The sequence below is a fragment of the Histoplasma capsulatum genome, genomic scaffold (assembly GCF_000149585.1).
Source record: "Histoplasma capsulatum NAm1 scaffold_2 genomic scaffold, whole genome shotgun sequence".
NCBI lineage: Eukaryota > Fungi > Ascomycota > Eurotiomycetes > Onygenales > Ajellomycetaceae > Histoplasma > Histoplasma mississippiense.
In genome coordinates, this window is record NW_001813981.1 from 2,058,972 (window position 1) to 2,077,325 (window position 18,354).

An 18,354-nucleotide genomic window follows, 5' to 3' on the forward strand; every position below is an offset into this window, starting at 1 on the left:
CCTTCTTGATTAGCCTCGACCTATTTTTGTTCGCAGGCGGGGACTGAACGTGGGACATATAAAGACATCAAGGGCCTCCTGGATCGAGATCGAGGGGAGAAGAGCATCCCATCATCTCATCTCGCAACATGGCTACCGTCACGTACGATAACACCTCCCCTGGACCTGCCGACGATTCTCCCGCCTCAACTGCACACAGTGCACCTCCTCCTGATCCTCGGTCAGACGAAGAGCCCCAGCACCTCCTTCCAATGCCCATGCCCGTGCCCGCGCCCCTCTTCTCTACGTCCGGTGACCTCTCTAAGGATGCAGCAAGTGAGGCGTTTGCTGATTTTTCTGCCCTGCCATCCACCGTCTCTGGTCTCGATGACATTAACTGGGACGAATGGATCCTGTTCGACTCCTCCCCTGTCGATTTTACCCCACCGTCACTCCAACTGTCGGATTTTTCCGACGACCCCATCGAGGAGGCTCACCCAAGCCCGAGCGACGTTGCTGATGACCCACCCAATCGACGAGAGCCAACCCCTCCCCTGGCCTCAGACAATCGCGAAGGCAACACATTGAAGGAGCCGTTGAATTACTCCGATGGTTCCGTCAAGGCTGACCCACACACAGGCGAGGAACCCAACGTCCAAGTCCACCGATCAGAGCAGATTATCCCCCTGGTGTCCGGCCATTGGGAAGGCGATGCGTTGGGGGAGACGCTGGATAAGCAGGAATACATTATCTTGCCCCTTTCTCAGGTGAAGATTCTGAAGCTGGTGTATAAGCGAGACGGGGATGAGATGTACCAGATGGTAGGGCGGATAGATTTACAAGAAACACGCGGATATGGCACACAAGGAAAGCTGTGGAAGTGCTTGGGTTCTGCTGGTAAGACTCAGTACCTGCTCTGTGAAAAACATTTCTCACCCCTCACTCACTCTCGCAGAAGACCCAATCATCATCGATGAGCCAATGAGTCCCAACCTGCCTAGCGACTCTGATCAGTTTGTCGCCATTCCATCCCTTCAACGAAATATAGGGCGAGTTCCGGGGGGTTACGAGGTGTATGCCAAGATGACATTGGACGATTTGCAGGAGCATGGAGGGTTGGAACTGTTGGCAGCTTACTGGAATAACGAATGTCGTCGAACGAGGTCACGTGGATTATGTCAGCATTGATTCAACATGGCCCAAATCTCACGAAACCTTTCTATTTCTAGTTAGTTAGCTGCTTGGATTTGTGTAACAATTGAAGTCTGCATTCTCTTCATTTTCTTCGTGCCACACTGTCAGAGATTAAGAATCTCCATAGTTTTGGTTTTGAGTTTGCAAGGCTCTCCCAGAGTGATTCAAGTCTCCGCGCGCACCTGGCTGCACTTTGCATACTCCTGGTCTTTCTGTAATAGCTGCTGGTGCTGTCCCCATTGGGCAAAGACCAAAAAGCTCAATTTTGGGCTCAATATCAACCACGTTGGGAGCTTAGGGCCGGCCGTCCATGTACTAGCTTGCAAGGCCTATGAAATAGTTGCCGGGCCATCCGCACTTGAGAAGGAACATTTGATTTGGAGAACCCTAGCGACGCTTGCGCTTTCGTTTTCTATGTTTGGTTTCTTCACTTTGTCTTCTTCATTATATCTATCCTGGCCAGCACACACATTTCCAGAACTTGGAAATTCCACTTCGGATACTATTGCCCGGGGAGAGAACGCCCAGTCCTTGATGCTCACGAACCCGCTTGTTGAGCATTGTGATCGGAATACAAAAGTGCAGAAGGCTCTGAAGAACATACTTTGACCCCAGCGATGTCGAACGCGATTCATGGTATGCGAAAACATTCTGCCTTTCTACTGCTGAGACGGCCGTCAACCGTCTGGAGCGATCAAGGAGATTTGGATTGGATGCAGACAAGAGAAGAGCTGTGAAATAAATTTATAATTACTAGCTTTCATTTACCCCGTCAATATGCAGGCCACCACCTTCCACTTGTCAACTGCAGAAGGAACCAAGGAAAGAAAAAGGGACAAAATGTTCAATTTATCTGACCCATCTCATATTTATCACCGCCACTGATATTGTAGCTTCGCTCCCATGATCCATACTCTCTTTTTCCAACATTCTTCTCCCGGAACCATTGGTCTTTCCAGTGAGCAAAGTAAACGCTCATACCTCCACTTGTTCCCCTCGCTGTCACACAGGAAATATGGTCCAGCAGTTCAGGAACATCGCACTCAACTCTCGAGGACCATGGTTCCTGCGGATTCTGCTGATTGATGTTGTACAGCTCCTCCAGTTTTGAGCTCGACACTTCTGGATCATCGAAGTTCCACGGTGATACCCAAGTAGGGTCGAAGCAACATAGATACTCATTTTCATCATGGATGTCGCAGTATCGACGGTCAACGGGGCCGTGGTAGTTCCATTTGTCGTCGTATGTGTTTTCCATCGCCAAAGCTACACTGTCGGCAAGAGTAACTTCCGCATTGCCATCAGAGCAGGGAGCCACATCGTGGATGCTCAAACTTTGTCCCTGGGCTGAACTGCACACGGGATCTGCCTCATCTGCTCACCTATTAGATATGTTTGCGAGAGAAGTTGCAAGCACTTACCCTTATCATTAACAGATTGGTGCATGTCTGATTCCATCATGTCATCAAGAGAAGGTTGATCCTGATCCTCCACCAGATTGGGTGAGCTACGGCTGTCACCCTCCCCGTGAGTTCGTGGCCTTGTGGGCGTAAGATGATGGCGGCGAGAACGAGCTATAGGGGAACGATGGGATGCGTGTGCGCGGTTGACTTTTCTGGAACGCAGGTTAAGAGCATTGGCCTTTTCAGCGGCCATGGCTTGTCTGCGGGTTCTAGTCATCCTGTCAGGACGAGAGAGAGTAGGTAAGGAGCAAGTGCGAGCGAGATAATAAGAAAGAAGGGGAATGGAGAGAGTTGAGGGGGGAAACCACGCATATTTATACCCGTAGTGAAAGCACAGCCGCCTCTCAATCACTAGACCATGCATCCTGTGGCAGCAGGGGGTTGGCTGTAGACCCGAATACTGATCATCTGATTCACCTCTGTCCATGGGAGAACAGCGCCGGGGAAGGAGACCAAAGGCTCCATCGGCGCTCCCCCCCCCAACACCACCTCCCCAGCAAGCACCCGCGACACTGACCACGGCAACAATAATCTCGATGAGGTTTTCCCGTAAGGGGTGGGACGATGTCCCGTGCCGCCGCACATCCGCCACGCGGAGAAGCCTCGGGGTTGTTTTGAGTGCGGAACCACCCACTCTTCCCTTCTGTAGAGATGCCCGCGATGGTTTTGCATGGCCCAACTCGCCTGCGCCTATATGGAGAACAAGCGGCGCATGGTCAAATGATCTGAGGCGCGTTATGGAATTTGGCTTTGAATGGGACCGGGCTGGGAACTCTCGGAGAAGTAGTGGAGAATCGTGAGGTGCAAATATAGCTCGCACTTCAGGAGTGGCACGGATTTCCAAAACTGCCCTGCCGCAATGGGTCCGTTCTTGGGGCGCGAGCCGATTGTTACCTGCGGTCCTTTTGGAAAAGTGGCCCTGGGGACACCGCTCTCCCTGGGGACACTACTCTCCCTGGGGACGCTACTCTCCCTGGGGACACTGCTCTCCCTGGGGACACCGCTCTCCAACAACCACACACTGCTCATATCTAATTTTTGAAATTTCACCACAACCGCGCGCGTAATTAAGCTTAAACTGACGTCATCTTATTGGCCTGGTTTTCGGCTACGGCCCGATACCCGGAGCCATGGCTAATAAGGCCAAGTGGCCCCAGTTGGGCGTGCAGCCGCAAAACCTGCATGAGCACGCGACGCAACTCATAGCAGAGGCAACAGCATTGCTAACCCTAGAAAAAGGACAACGCCAAAAACTACCAGATCAATCATTAGAATCCTTTCTGAACAGCGTACAGGCTTATGCCAAAAAATCCAGGGCCGCACCATCCTCCCACGAGATCCTCGATAAGTTGAATCAGATCCACCACATCGCGAAGACCACCATCTCAGACGACCTCACCCTCATCAAGAACGCGGTCAACCATGCAGCAACGCACCCGACAGCCAGAAACCCAACCTGGGCCGACAGAGTCAGGTCTGGCGGCACGCCCCCCCAGCCCAGAACGCCTCCACCCGCACAAACGAACAGCAAGGAGAGGGAGATAATAGTCAAACTACACAACCCCGAGGCGGCCGCACTGCTGCGAGATAAGACACCGGGAGAGCTACGCGAAAGAGTCAACAATGCACTGAAGGAGCGAACACGCAGCACGGAGCGACCGATTCAGGTGGTAGCCGCCAAACAACTGAAGAGCGGAGACGTGTCCATTCACACGGTGAACATCGAAGACGCCAACAAACTGCGAGAAGAACAACAGTGGACACAGGCCCTGGGCAGAGAGGCCAAGGCCCTCCAACCCACATACGGGGTCCTGGTTCACTCAGTTTGTACGGATAAGGAGAACATAGACCCCAGCAACCAGTCACGATCCATCGAGAAGATCCAAACAGAGAATGCAACTTTACACCCTGGAGCAACGATCACCTACGTAGGATGGCTCACGAGGACGGGAGCAAAGAAACCGACTTCGTCACTGGTGTTGGAATTCACCACCAAGGAACATGCAGACCGAGCGATCAGAGAGGGATTGGTCCTGGATGCCTGCTACCATCACTGTGAACTCTACGACAGAAGCTGCAAGCTGAAGCAATGCTACAAGTGTCAGAAATACGGCCACATTGGAACTCAGTGCAACGTCAATGAAACATGCGGATACTGTGCAGAACCCCACAACACGAGGGACTGCCGAAAGAGAGAAGAAGATCCAAACTCTACACCTAAGTGCGCACTCTGCAAAGGGCCACACGCAGCGTGGAGCAACAACTGCCTCACCCGCCAAGCAGAGATAGCGAAGGTTGAACAAGCAAGGAGAAATCGACCTTCGTACTACATCAGACCCGACGCCACAAGCAAGGTGGCACAGCCTGCCACCCGCCCTACCATACCCCTGTTCACCGGCGGTACCCTACGACAAACCCTGGACCAACGCAAACGTCCCGCGGAAGCCCAGCCGACTGAACGTACCACCGCACGACCGAGACGGAACCCGCAATCGACCACATTTCACAACTTCACGCAGGAAGATTCCGAAGTCTTTGTGCTGAACAAAATGAGCCTGCACAGAGCGATGGAGGACCGGGAAAGAGAAATGAGAATTGAAAACGAGGAATACACACCGAACAGAGATTCGCCGATAATGACTCGCTCCAGAACCGCATCCCAACAACCCCCTGTAGACCCAGCCCTCATAGACCCCGCACTGACCGACCTCGAAATGACGCAGAACGATGAGTAGTACAAGCAGCCTATCCATACTGCAGTACAACGTCAGGAAGTCCAAGAACAAGGTCATGGCCAGCCTGCTGAGGGATGAGAGGATCAAGGAGTTCGACGTGATTGCAATACAAGAACCGTGGCGGAACAATTTCACCAACACAACCCACTACCCACGACCTCAATCCTTCGATCTGGTGTACTTGGACGACCCAGGCACCAGGACGTGCATGTTTATAAACAGAAGAATACCGCGCGGCAGATGGACCGCAACTACCCCCTCTCCTGACTTCTGCACTGTCTCCATCCAGTGCACCGAGGCGCCCGAGGACACAATCCATATCCACAACCTCTACAATCCGGAGACCAGCACAGGGAACAGCACCATCCCCCTCCTGCGCAGAACGATAACCGAAGCCAACAGTGAGAAACAAATCGTGGTTGGGGACTTCAACCTCCACCACCCACTCTGGGGAGGCACAGGCAGCGACCGGGACGCTGAGGCGGAGGAGTTGGTCACACTCATGGCCGACCAACAACTGGAACTCCTGATCCCACAGGGCACCGTCACGTACGATGAACACAATAGACAAACCACGATCGATCTCGCTCTCGGTACACCGTGGATTCACGAGAGGAAGGCCTACTGCGGGCTCAGGGAAGATCTCGACCACCAATCGGACCATCAACCAATCGCCATAACAATCATGACAGCGGTTGAAACATGCGACCCGCCCGACCAATGGCAATGGCAACGGACGAACACACAAACACTGGAGCTAGAACTCCAGAGGAACCTACCCCACCCGACCGTCTTGGACTCAGAGGCGTCGGTGGACCACCGAGTGCAAGGGCTAGTTCACGCCATTACAAGGGCCATCGATGCCTCCACACCGAAGGCCAAACCAAGCGACCGTTCGATCCCTGGGTGGACGCAGGAGTGCAAGGAAGCACAGAGGACAGCGAGGCGCCTTCGAAGACGATATCAGAGGACGCGCCTCGAGAGCGATTGGGAGGCATACTGCCAGGCCAGGAACTACAAAGGGAGACTCATCAAAAAGACACTCCGCGACGCTTACCGAGCAAGGGTCAGGGAGATGAGCGATTCACCACACGGGCTATGGAGGCTGGCGAGATGGGCCCGCAGGCGAGGGACAAGGCAGGCGAGGGACAAGGCAGGCGTTCACGCCACCTCTGCGCCGAAGCGACAACGACCTGGAGCACGACCACCAAGCCAAGGCAAACTTATTCAAAGAGACGTTCTTCCCACCCCAACCTGATGTGGATCTGTCCGACACTGCAAAACCAAAGGTACAGCGACCAACTTACCTTTCCTCCTATCACAGAACAGGAGATAACTCGAGCAATCGGATCCATGGCCGCCAAGAAAGCACCGGGACAGGAAGGCATCCCGGCACACATACTACAACTACTGCTCCTCTACCTGACACCCCATCTACTACAGATCTACAACGCATCCCTGGACCTACAATACTGCCCAGCGCACTTCAGACAATCCAAGACGGTGGTGCTACCCAAGCCCAACAAAAAGGACCGGTCGGAGGTGAAATCGTACCGCCCGATAGCCTTGCTGAACACCCTTGGTAAAGCCTTGGAGTCCATCCTGGCAACAAGGATCTCTCAGGCGGTCGAAGAACACCAGCTCCTCCCACGCACGCACTTAGGGGGAAGAAAGGGAATGTCGACGGAACACGCGCTTCATGGTCTGATGGAGCTGATCTATCAGTCTTGGGACAACGATCAGGTAGCCAGTCTCCTCCTTCTGGATGTAACAGGTGCCTTCGACCATGTCTCTCACCCCAGGCTTCTGCACAACCTGCGCAAGAGAAGGATGGACGAAAGGATAGTGGGATGGGTAGCGAGCTTTCTACGAAACAGGACAACTATTATACAGCTACGGGAGCACACAACAGAACCTCTCCAAGTGGAGACCGGGATCCCACAGGGTTCCCCGATCTCTCCAGTGCTCTACCTTTTCTACAACGCTGACATCCTGGAAGACGCGCCCCTCCGGGTGACCGGGGCAGCGGCCGGAGGTTGGATCGACGACATCTACTTCTTCACCAGCAGCTGCACCACCGACGAGAACTGTAGGAAGTTAGCAAGAATGCATGGACGAGCGGAGGCATGGTCGGCCACTCACGGATCAAAATTCGACCTCAAAAAATACCAACTCATCCACCTCACGCGAAATCCAAGGAGACACGATGTACAACGGGCTTTGACCATATCAGACCTAACGATTGCTCCGATGAAAGAGGTCCGCTACTTGGGCGTCATGTTGGACCAGCAGCTACGATGGGGCCCTCAGATACAGCATATCGAAAGCAGAACGTCACTGACGTTAAATGCCCTGAGGTCCCTGGCAGGTTCAACGTGGGGATCAGCGCTGGCCACGCTAAGGCTGGCATACCTGGCCATAGTGGTCCCACAGATCACATATGCCTGCTCCGTGTGGCATACACCGCGCGGCGAAGCAGGGCTCACAGAAAAGATGCGCACGACCCTTGACAGGATTCAACGAGAAGGGGCGAGGATCGTAGGAGGCGCATACCGAGCAGCGTCGGGCGCGGCCTTGGATGTCGAGCTCTTCATGACGCCTCTGCGTCTGCAGCTGGAGGAGCGAGCACACCACGCAGCACTGAATATCCTCACCGGCAGCCAGTTCCAGAACGAAGACGACAACAGCACCTCAGCATGGACCCCACCGATACGCGGAGACTCCCCCACCAGCCCCCTAACACGCCTCTACAACAGCCTCGTGATGAAACTGGGAGAAGGAGCGGTCAGTCATCTGGAGTCGCGGATCCCATTCCCGGTAAAGCCGTGGTGGAGAGCGCCCACGGTCACTATCACGGAAGGTCGAGAAGCGGCGGAACGACTGCACACACACATTATCAGCGGAGCCGACCCACCACTGGCAGTCTACACCGACGGTAGCGGCATACACGGGAAAGTGGGGGCTGCTGCATTAGCGCCGTCGATCCACACCCAAGAACTCGCTTATCTCGGCAAGGAAACGTCTACCACCGTGTATGCAGCCGAGCTTCTTGGCATTCACATGGGCCTAAACCTAATCCTAGCGTCGGACCGACGCAGAGCAGCAATCTTCACGGACAACCAGGCAGCCCTAAAGGCTCTCCAAAACCCCAGAAGATCATCCGGTCAATCCATACTTCGGAGGATCATAGATGCTCTAGACAGGGTCCGCTCCCAGGGCCTTCAGGTGGAATTCTACTGGATCCCGGCGCACCAAGGAATCGAAGGTAATGAATTGGCGGATAATCTCGCAAAGGAAGCGACGGGCTGCAGACAACAACGAGGCAGAAGAGGGAGGATGATCACAGTGGACACTGACGATACCGCAGCTACACCTGACTTCCTAAGACACCTGATATCCGCAGCCAAGTCGGAACTTCACCGCCAGACCCAGGTACAGTGGGAGCGGGACTGGGAGAACGAGTCATCGGGGCGAGCCACCTACGCGCTCACACCCGCACCAAGCCCTACGGTCCTCCATCTACACCACTCCTTACACAAGGCCCTCAGTTCCACCATCGTACAGATGCGCACCGGCAAGATTGGACTACGACAATTCCTATATGAAAGAAAGGTGCCAGAGATCACTGACACCCTATGCGAATGCGGTGGCGGAAATTAAACAGTACGGCACGTCTTATTAGCGTGCCCTAGGTTTAACAACCTCAGAGCGGAAACATGGGAAAACGGGGAAGGAAGAAGGGATAGGTTCGATCTCAAGGAGATCCTGACCACGCCTAAGCTAGCTAAGAAGGCTGCAAGATTTATGATCTTAACTAGACTCCTCGGGCAATATGGAGCAATTACGGAGGACAAAATACGATAAGGCATGCACTGAGTTCTTTCGGTTTATAGGACAAACAGGAGTCAGGGGGACCCACTGGAGGACCTTGGCTACCATCTAGACTGTATTATATGATGTATATTAGCTATAGATACCCATCGTCTGCATAGCTGCGGAAAGCGGCTGGGCCGGACGTTAAATTGAATAGAAGAAGAAGAAGAAGAAGACACTGCTCTCCCTGGGGACACTACTCTCCCTGGGGACACCGCTCTCCCTGGGGACACTGCTCTCCCTGGGGACATGGCTCTCCCTGGGGGCATGATTTCCCTAAGACAGGCGATATACGGCGTCGGCTCAGCTTTCCTGCGGCCAACCCCCTGCAGCTGCCACCAGCCGTGGATGGTCCTGTGAGGCGGCTGTGCCTACCGGGTATAAATATGCGTGGTTTCCCCCTCAAGCCCTTCCGTTCCTCCCTCCTCCTTATTATCTCGACTCATCCTACACCGCCGCGAGACACCAACCACCGAGAGGCCCTTGCGTACTCGAGGACGACCGAGCGAACATAAAAAGACCGACAGCGGTGCTCCACCATCTTTCAATCATGGCGTCAGCTGATATTCCCCACGACGGGCTTCATCACACTGTCATCATCAGTTCAGATTCGGAGATGGATGAACGTCAGCCCCCAGCGCGAAAGCTACGAAGAAAGAGACTCCGCACAGACTACTGCTATCCAATGTATGGGGCTCAATTTGACGACCCGGCACCCTCCGAAATGTCCCAGCCACCGAAAAGACGTAACCTGGACGTGGTATTGGTAAGACTCCTCCCTGCATGGCGGGGCTCCTTCTTGGCTGATAATGAGATAGGAAACCGCGAACCAGGAAATCCATAACATTTTCAAGGCGGAGCATGCGCAGAGAGAGGCGCTGGAGAAAGAAGTGCAGCGCCTGCGTGCGGAAATGACTAGGAAGGATGAACGGGTTGACAAGCTTGAGACCAAAGTCCGTGAGCTGAAAGATCAATGTCGATGCCAGATCTGTTTTACCATCCCGTCAGGGTGGCGGACCCTTCTGTGTGGACATCGGTATTGCCCGAAATGTGTTCCCCCCATTGGTGGAACCTGCTCCCCTTGTCGCCAGGTTATCACTGGAGTTATCAAGAGCTACTAGGCACCTTTTTTCATATGAGATGTACAGTTAAACGAATGTAATCGACATATGAAGCTGGTATCATTATTGCTTGAGATACCAACCGCTATCGCAATTGCCATTATTGCCATTATTACTGAAATTACTAATTATCCAATATCCTAGAATGTTGAGCGTCGCAATTGCAACGGTATTAGCAGATAGAAATTTGCATACATCTTTGAATGAGCTGAACGATAAAAAATATCTAGTAATGAAAAACAATTATATTTAAATAGAGCCAATGCCGACCAGCGGGTATTGCTGCGAAGATGGAGCAAAGAAACAGGATATAACCGCTTGTGCCGAAGCCAAAAAGGGTTGTGCAATGGCAATAGTTTATCCTTAATTGAATGTGAAAGGGAAACGGAAAGGCAGGTGGGGGCGTGAGGAATTGCGAATGATCTGTGAGACGAGCGGGGGCTTCCAGGCACACATGGAACTCCCACCTTGATGATTGGCCTCCTCGCACTGGTTGCCACGCGGGGACCAAGATGGTTGGGAGCTCGGTGGCAGACAGCCAGTCGGGGCACCGGGTTCACCGGATTGTGCGAGCATCCTGTACTTGGGCGAACGTGTAACGGTTCCGTGTGCAGTTTCCGCATGGACCAGAAGCTCTTTCAGAGTTGCAAGCCTCACGTTGCACATATTGCAATCCAGCGGCCGGAACTTATCCAGATGCCGCCTCTGGAAATGTTTGGTGAGGTCTCCCGGTCCACTGAATGAATAGACCCGATCCGACAGCACGAGGTTGGTGTTCTGCAGACAGATAAAGCATATTTTGGGTCGGGGTTCCATCCGAACCGCCCGAGCGGCTGACTCCAGGAGCATGTCTGATGATGGTTGGCCAATCGCTTCTGCCTTGTGGGCGGTCGGTTTTGCTGTGGTTGGCTTGGGGCCGGAGCCACGGCCACGCCGACGGCAGATGGGGCCTTCCTCAACACCGCAGTATGCAGAGACCGCGTGGATGGCCCTGATCCGCCGTTGTAGTTCCGCCGCTGGAGTGGTTGGCGGCAACGTCAGAACTGCGTCAATCATTATCATCATCTCAGGTGGCATGTACCGCTCCAGTTCACTTCTAACGTGCTCATCGACCACCTTTCCAGATAGTTGTCGCTCGCTGTCGATCACTGGCTGTTCCTGTCGGTACCGCTCCAGAATCTCACGCTTGAGCAGCGTCCTCGCGCGCTGCTTCGCACCGCGGAGCCGGCGAACGGCTTTGTGATGCCTTTGGTCCCATCTCTCGTACTCCTCAACCAGGCGCCTGTACCTCTTCTCCCATCGGTCGTTGGCCTCGGCCTTCCGCCGGTACCTCTGTCCGATCCTACCATGGAGACAGCTTGCAGCAGAGTCACGGCGTTTCTTCAGATATTCAACTCTCTGAGAGATCTTGAGGATGTGGGGCAGGTCGTTCACCGATCTCGACTGCTCCGGCGTCAGCTTCCATGGACGGCGGGGGTCGATGGACCGGCTCATCGAGCACACCATCCTCATTAACGCTTTCTGCGGCTCGAGGCCACGGTAGATGCTGAGAACATCGGCGGTGATGTTTCGATCCAGATAGTGTTTGACGAATGTATCGATGCTGGCGTGCTGGAGCATCAGGTTTTGAAGGGAATCACTTATATCCGCTATCCGACAACGTCAACATTAACACACCACTCCAGAAGTGGTAAGTGGGATAGGGAGGGGAGCGACCAGAAGAACGGGAGGATAGATGGATACTCACGGCTCTCGTTATAAGCCTTCGCGGCTCCGTCACGGAGGATATACGGCTTTGTGACCTGATCAAAGCCCGTGATCTCACCGCCCTTTCTCATCCGATTTCGCAGCGACGATGTGGTCAGCCGTCTCTCATGTGCGATCCGGACGCCATCTCCCTCGCGGACCACCATGCAGAAGACGAACTTGTCCAGCATATCATCCCGCAGGGGCAGTTCCTGCTGATTGAGCCCGTCCAGAATGCCCAGGCTGTACAGCTGCTCCGAGGTTTTGATGCTCGGCGACTTGAACCCTTGGATGTGGAACAGCATCCCCAGAAGAAAGACATGCGGACTGAGTACCAGGGTGGGGTCGTAGATGATCTCCGGAAGCCAAAATGTGTTACTGAACGAGGAGTTAGTTGGATCGGGGGGAACCAAGAGAGCATGGGTAAAAGCCTACGCATCCTTCATGCCCAGGTGTTCCTTGGTGAAGAGGGCGGTCAAGCCCACACACAGACGTGGTGTACTGGAATGAGGGTCTCGGACTAGCGTGAGCACGAGGTCACAATAGCGAAGCTGGGTCAAGGCATCTGGCCGATTTCCCGTGACGCCCGCGAGCTGGGTGTAGAGGATCAGCTGGATGCGCGCCCAGCCGACCTGAAACTCCATCTCATTAGTCGTCAGAAGCACGCGGTTGTACTCAGCAAGGTCGTCAACGTACATGGTCCCTGGTGGCCTCGGCTTACGGCTGAGCTTTTTCTCGTCGGCGATGAGCGCGATCACCTGCCGCGATGGTTTAGACCGACGGATATACTCAAAAAGGGGGTGGGAGATAGATCGGAGGCAGTACTCACATCCTGTGATTGTGCCATGATCAGGGGGTCGATGTCGTTGCCGGTGTCTTGCTTGTAGGCCTGCGAATACTGCTTCCAGAATGTTATCAAGGAGCTAACCGCTTGTATCCCCGGACGCCTTCTTCCGCCCTTGCCACGACGCTGATCACAGGCCCAACTGAGGAACCCCTTAAGGGATTGGATTGAGAGTGCCCGATAGGCGTGGAGCACGTCTCTCTTCATGTATTTGCAGTATCTGAGTCCCTCCTGGTCAGCGCTTGCCCTGCAGTATACCTGGGGATCACACTCACTGGTGCCAGTGGTCGCGGGCTCTATCTATCCCGTTGATGGTCTGTTGCTTCAAGCGACGCCGCCGGAGCTGTTTGATGTCAAGGTTGGCCTCCTCGGCCTCATAGTGTTCGGGAGGAGGAAGCTTGTCTTCTTCCCAAAACTCCTCATCACTTTCATCACCCTCATCGCTATCGCCGGTCCCGTCAGTGTCATTACCGCTGTCGTCTGAAAAAATATCACTGGTGTAGTCATCGGTGTAGTCCGACCCGCTGTCTCTTCCTCACCGAACGCAGCCATTTTGGGCATTCAGGCCACAGAGAGCCTTTCCGTCCACGACGGAAGGTTCAGGACGTCGTCAGGCGAAGATGGAGGGCAGGAAGAGAAGGGAGGAAGTATGCTAGAATGCTACGGACCTCTATAGTAAAATAAAGACAACGACGAGCTGCCTGCAGCTACTTGTAGAGACATGTGGAGCGCGATCAGAGTAAGAAAGCCCATCTCCGTCCCCTGGAGGGAAGAGAGATGGATGGCAGGGGAGAAAGGATCCATTTTGAGTCCCCGGCACAAAAAGGGTGTCGAAAAAAGGCGGCCCTCCTGCTCAGGAAGTGCAGGTGAGAGTGGGAGAAATCGCTGGCAGAGGTCCGCCTTCAAAAGGTTGCTGTGATTCGACGCGTGGATGTTGGGGAGGAGGTGCGTGGCGGCATAGATTGGCAAGTAAACGGCCGAAAATGGCGTCAAAACTGGCTTCTTTCAGCCGTTCACTTGCCATGACATCGTTTCATTGAGTAAATCTACAGATGTTTTTTTTTTTTTTTTATTCTGTTGTTCATTTTAAAAAAGATAATGATATTTGATAATGCTCACTGCATAATTAGACACCATATGATGTAATAATATATGAATTATATAATTATGAGTAAGTCACAGTTTCATTTAATATCATATTATAAAATAAAATCAAATGCAACTGTGACTCAGAAATGAAGATAAGAACAGTGTTCAGAACTTAATACTTTTTATAAACAATGAAATAAAATCAAAGTTATAATATAAACAGTGTAAAGTAACTAGTTTAATAAACAATATATAAAATCAGAATTGTAATTCACTCGCTTATTGTTTTCTTATAATATTATATTTGTTTATTTTTACCTTTTTCTACTATGTTCTCACTACTGCTATTTCTATATGAATGTATATATTTTGCACATCTTCCTTTCTCTTTTTTTTCCTTCTTAGTAATTAGCTACAACTACACTATTATTATTATTACAATTACTATTGTTATTATCATCCACTACATTATCTACTATCTTCCATTATTCACTCTTCATACTGTCATCACCCCTCACAAGAACTAAGATATTTGATAATAAAACTGAGGAAAAATTTAATCTCAATTTCATATATGATTACACAGTCAGTCTTAAGAAGAGAATGTTGCAGTTAATTCTGTAATGAATGAAAATATTATAAAAAATATGATCATGAAGCAGTGTAAAAAAATCTAAGAATAAATGAAAGAAAAGTGATACATTCACAATCTGAAATCAGAAAACTGTGTCTGTTGTCTCAAATTTATCAAAGATATTCCTCTTTATATGTATGAAATTATTTTTAAAAATTGTAAAAAATGTCGTCTCACTGCAATTCTATAAATTAATCAAAGTGATATTGAAGATTGGACAATGAGATTAATATTGAAATAGATTTTTATATGTTTTAAAGAGCAAATGATGATGTTAGAGACTTTGTTTCAGAAAAAATCAAATAAATACACTGAATTGCTAACAATATGAAAGCAATTCATAAAGAAGCTCAGCATGTATTATTTGTTTGAATGCAATAAAATTGATAAGAATATATTTAGCACTTCACAGCATTGAAAGATCTATATTACTGTTGAAAGAATTTTTAATAAAGAGAAATCTGTTATTGTATCAGTCTTTGTTACTTTCTTTACTATTATTATTATTCTTCCGATATGCAAGCAGTGCTTATGATGAGTCCTTGTGTAATGTTAAATACAGACAAGAATTGGTTATACAGAAGGAATGTTTAATGTTGAACAATGTCAAAAATATAACAAATTTGATATTTATGATACAGATTTCCACCTCAAAAACAATAAGCTAAATTAAATAGTAGGTCTGCTTAAAGATGCCTACTTGACAGATTCACATCCCTTTATTTTAGAAGCTGAGAAGTTGGCTCTGGATGTAATGTTGTCCCTTTGTGAGTTTCGAACCCACACACCTTGGGTCCCCACGCCAAGGCGCTACCTGGCAGCCGCATTACCCATTCGGCCACCGGGGCTTGCTGTCTTCTGAGTATGTATGTGGAAAATGGCTGCTGACAAGAGATATGAGGTGTGTTACTGAAATAAAAGCAGTGTAGATTTCACATCATGTGGACAGCATTGAGCTTAAAACAGTGATGAAAATGGGTTGCTCTGAGTGGCCACACCCCCATCTTACAGAGTATGGAGGTATACTGTATCATGGGGAACTGCCTGTATTGCCGCTTTGTCGACTATATCAACCGCCTTTCTCCCGCTGCTTCAACTCTTACCTCCCATCTTCTCTACTTACTCTTCCCTCAAGTCATTTTTTTAACTCTTGCACGGTCCGTGCCCCCTTTCCTTGCTGTAATCCCCAACACCCATCTTCGCATGCAGTGCTGCGCCGCAGCTGTATAATTCCAAATCAGCCACTGTTTCCACTTTCTGTTGTTCCCTGCTGTAATCTTGCAATCTTCCCTGAGTTTTGTTTACTCTCTCATGGCCATTTTCTCACACCCCCAACATCTTCTGCTCTTCCTAGCCCGCCAACACCTTGCTATTGCAATGCTGCGCTGCAGCTGAACAATTCCAGACTGGCAACTATTTTCCACTTTCAAGCATAAACTGAAGGATACCCAGGTCATTGGCCAGTATAGCGGGCGATCAGATACAGGAACATGACATGGAAGGGGGGGCTTGAGGGGTTGGCTTCAATCAAATATTAAGTGGCGAGCCCTTGCCTCCTTTTTTAGCAGTGATCTCTGAAAACACAGAACCAAGAGCTGTATCAGGAATATCACTAATTGTGATAAAAGATATGCAAAAAAACAATGAATAATTGTTTTAGGCTGGCAGCTAAGATGTGAGGGTATTTTACAAGATAGTACTGAAAGAAGAGTTCATTTTGATATAAACTTGTGTCAATCAATATAATATGTTTGCAAATAATAACATAATAGGAAAGCATCACACTGTAAAAATCATGCAGCATGGAGTAATCAGATTTAGAATTCAGAAAGTGAGATACTTTTCTTTCAGTTTCACTGAAAGCACTTGGTTCTGCTGATATATTATTTTTGTGAAACTGCACTCCCCAGTGATGATGTCACTGATTCAAGTGAGATTTCAATATGAACTCATCATTGAGAGTTCTTTTATTTTAGATACTTCTGTTCCCTCACATCACTCTTATTTTGAGTATCTAAAATCAGACTCTTTCCATGCTGACAGAGATTCCTGCTAATAGATACAAGAGCAAGCTGCCTGTATGATCGGCCGTATGGATCCAGCAGGCCTGGAGACAGGTTGTGGGAGACATCATCACTGGCAGTCATGAAAGAAAATAATCATAAAAATAACTTCTGGTGTCAATTTGAAAGACTGAACAGCTTTCAAATATACATTGAATGCAAAGCACTATCAGAAATAAGATAGTAAGTAACTCAAGACATCAAGCTCTTTTCTGTTTTGCTTGAGTGTTCACTCACATCTATGTCTATTGTTTAGTACTGCTCGACACTTCACATTCCAATATGAATACAGGATGAAAACCCCTTGACGAAAGTAATCGCCACAGTACGAGCTCATCCACCGCAGAAAAGAATATACAACATTAAGAATAATGACATGGTCAAGAGGAAGGCAGTTCGGAAAATCAGCGCACATTGGACCATTAACACATTACAATCATATTCCGTGACCCTGGAGTGCAGTTTGCTGTAGAGCAAAAATAGACATCGACATCAAACTCAAGCTCAACTTCTGACACCCACGAATAGAGCATATACGCAAAACTGTGAATTCCACGCGATCCGAAATGGATACCGAGCGGAATAATTTTTGTGCCATCTGTGGCAAAGACGAGACTGCCTGAGTCACCTCCCTCTGCGAATGGGATAGCCAGGTCGGTCCACTTCACCTGCATCTGATACGCTGTGGTTTGGTCGAGAGAAGGATCGTCTGTGCGGACTTTGGATATGAGTACGAGTTTCCCAGTTGTACGGCCGGTCCCGGAACCATTCTTAAAAACTCGGACACTGTCTGAGCTTGCGACCCATAGTCTCAACACTTCTGGATCTAGATCCCCGGGGAATAGCGACGGTACACTGGGGTCTTCTGACAGTGGCAGTCCGATGCAATCAACGTCGCCAAGACAACAGGGTAACTGGCCGGCTGAGATACTCTCAGGTACCTCCAAAAAACAGATTTCGTCGAGACAACGGTTTCTCTGACTGCTCCGACGAAACCCTGGGTAACCTAAAGTTCTTTCGAATTTAGGGACAGTCTTCAAGACGACGAAAGAGTCGTTAGCAATATCTTCGGCATGTATTTTGTCCCCATCGTCGTCTAAAACGTGGCCAGCGGTAACAATTACATGCTGCTTGGCCTCGTCTCGCTCGACGGTGAGAAGGCACCCAAGAGTCCCAAATGGTGCAGGGTTGCGGTATATCGGGCCAGACAAGGAGACAAGCTTACTTCCTGGTTTCAAAAAATCCGCGTTGTGGCAGTCGGGAATGATGTCTTTTGCAGGGTGTTCGTAGACTTCTCGCAATGCGATTCCCGGGCAACCAAGGAGGACTGGTGGAATCTTTGGCTCCTTCTCTCGCCACCAAAGCTCCAAGACCCCATGGCCATCGGTAGACAGCGTGAATGTACTGGCATAAACACTGTGATAGCAGTATTAGCAGCTTCCGGAACAAGAAACTCGTCGCAGACCTTGTTCAGAACTTACGATGTATGGCGCATATGGAATAATACCAGGTCTTCGGTTTTCCTCCATAGGACACGTGAGGCCTCTTCATCCGTGAGGAACGACTGCTTTACATATCTCCGGGCAAATTGGCCATCAAAAAGCATCGTCCCT

General features: G+C 50.4%; 5 protein-coding genes across 5 annotated transcripts; 3 read left to right on the forward strand and 2 right to left on the reverse strand.

Annotated features, from left to right (window-relative positions):
* Nucleotides 1-128: 128 nt before the first annotated feature.
* HCAG_02691 (predicted protein) lies at nt 129-1,167 on the forward strand (the record flags this gene model as incomplete). The annotated part of the gene is made up of 2 exons (XM_001542470.1): nt 129-876; nt 1,028-1,167. The coding sequence occupies 2 exons, from the start codon at nt 129-131 to the stop codon at nt 1,165-1,167; spliced, it is 888 nt and encodes a 295-aa protein (XP_001542520.1).
* Nucleotides 1,168-1,450: 283 nt separating this feature from the next.
* Nucleotides 1,451-2,829, reverse strand: HCAG_02692 (predicted protein; the record flags this gene model as incomplete). Its single annotated transcript, XM_001542471.1, has 4 exons — nt 1,451-1,502; nt 1,778-1,904; nt 2,032-2,547; nt 2,595-2,829. The coding sequence occupies 4 exons, from the start codon at nt 2,827-2,829 to the stop codon at nt 1,451-1,453; spliced, it is 930 nt and encodes a 309-aa protein (XP_001542521.1).
* Nucleotides 2,830-3,766: 937 nt separating this feature from the next.
* On the forward strand, nt 3,767-9,031 carry HCAG_02693 (predicted protein; the record flags this gene model as incomplete). Its single annotated transcript, XM_001542472.1, has 4 exons — nt 3,767-4,857; nt 4,972-5,367; nt 5,408-6,437; nt 6,497-9,031. 4 exons carry the CDS (start codon nt 3,767-3,769, stop codon nt 9,029-9,031), a joined length of 5,052 nt encoding a protein of 1,683 aa, XP_001542522.1.
* A 462-nt stretch (nt 9,032-9,493) lies between these two features.
* Nucleotides 9,494-10,365, forward strand: HCAG_02694 (predicted protein; the record flags this gene model as incomplete). Its single annotated transcript, XM_001542473.1, has 3 exons — nt 9,494-9,600; nt 9,848-10,010; nt 10,063-10,365. 3 exons carry the CDS (start codon nt 9,494-9,496, stop codon nt 10,363-10,365), a joined length of 573 nt encoding a protein of 190 aa, XP_001542523.1.
* Nucleotides 10,366-10,728: 363 nt separating this feature from the next.
* HCAG_02695 (predicted protein) lies at nt 10,729-13,507 on the reverse strand (the record flags this gene model as incomplete). Its single annotated transcript, XM_001542474.1, has 6 exons — nt 10,729-12,014; nt 12,113-12,489; nt 12,547-12,869; nt 12,941-13,175; nt 13,231-13,435; nt 13,495-13,507. The coding sequence occupies 6 exons, from the start codon at nt 13,505-13,507 to the stop codon at nt 10,729-10,731; spliced, it is 2,439 nt and encodes an 812-aa protein (XP_001542524.1).
* Nucleotides 13,508-18,354: the final 4,847 nt, after the last annotated feature.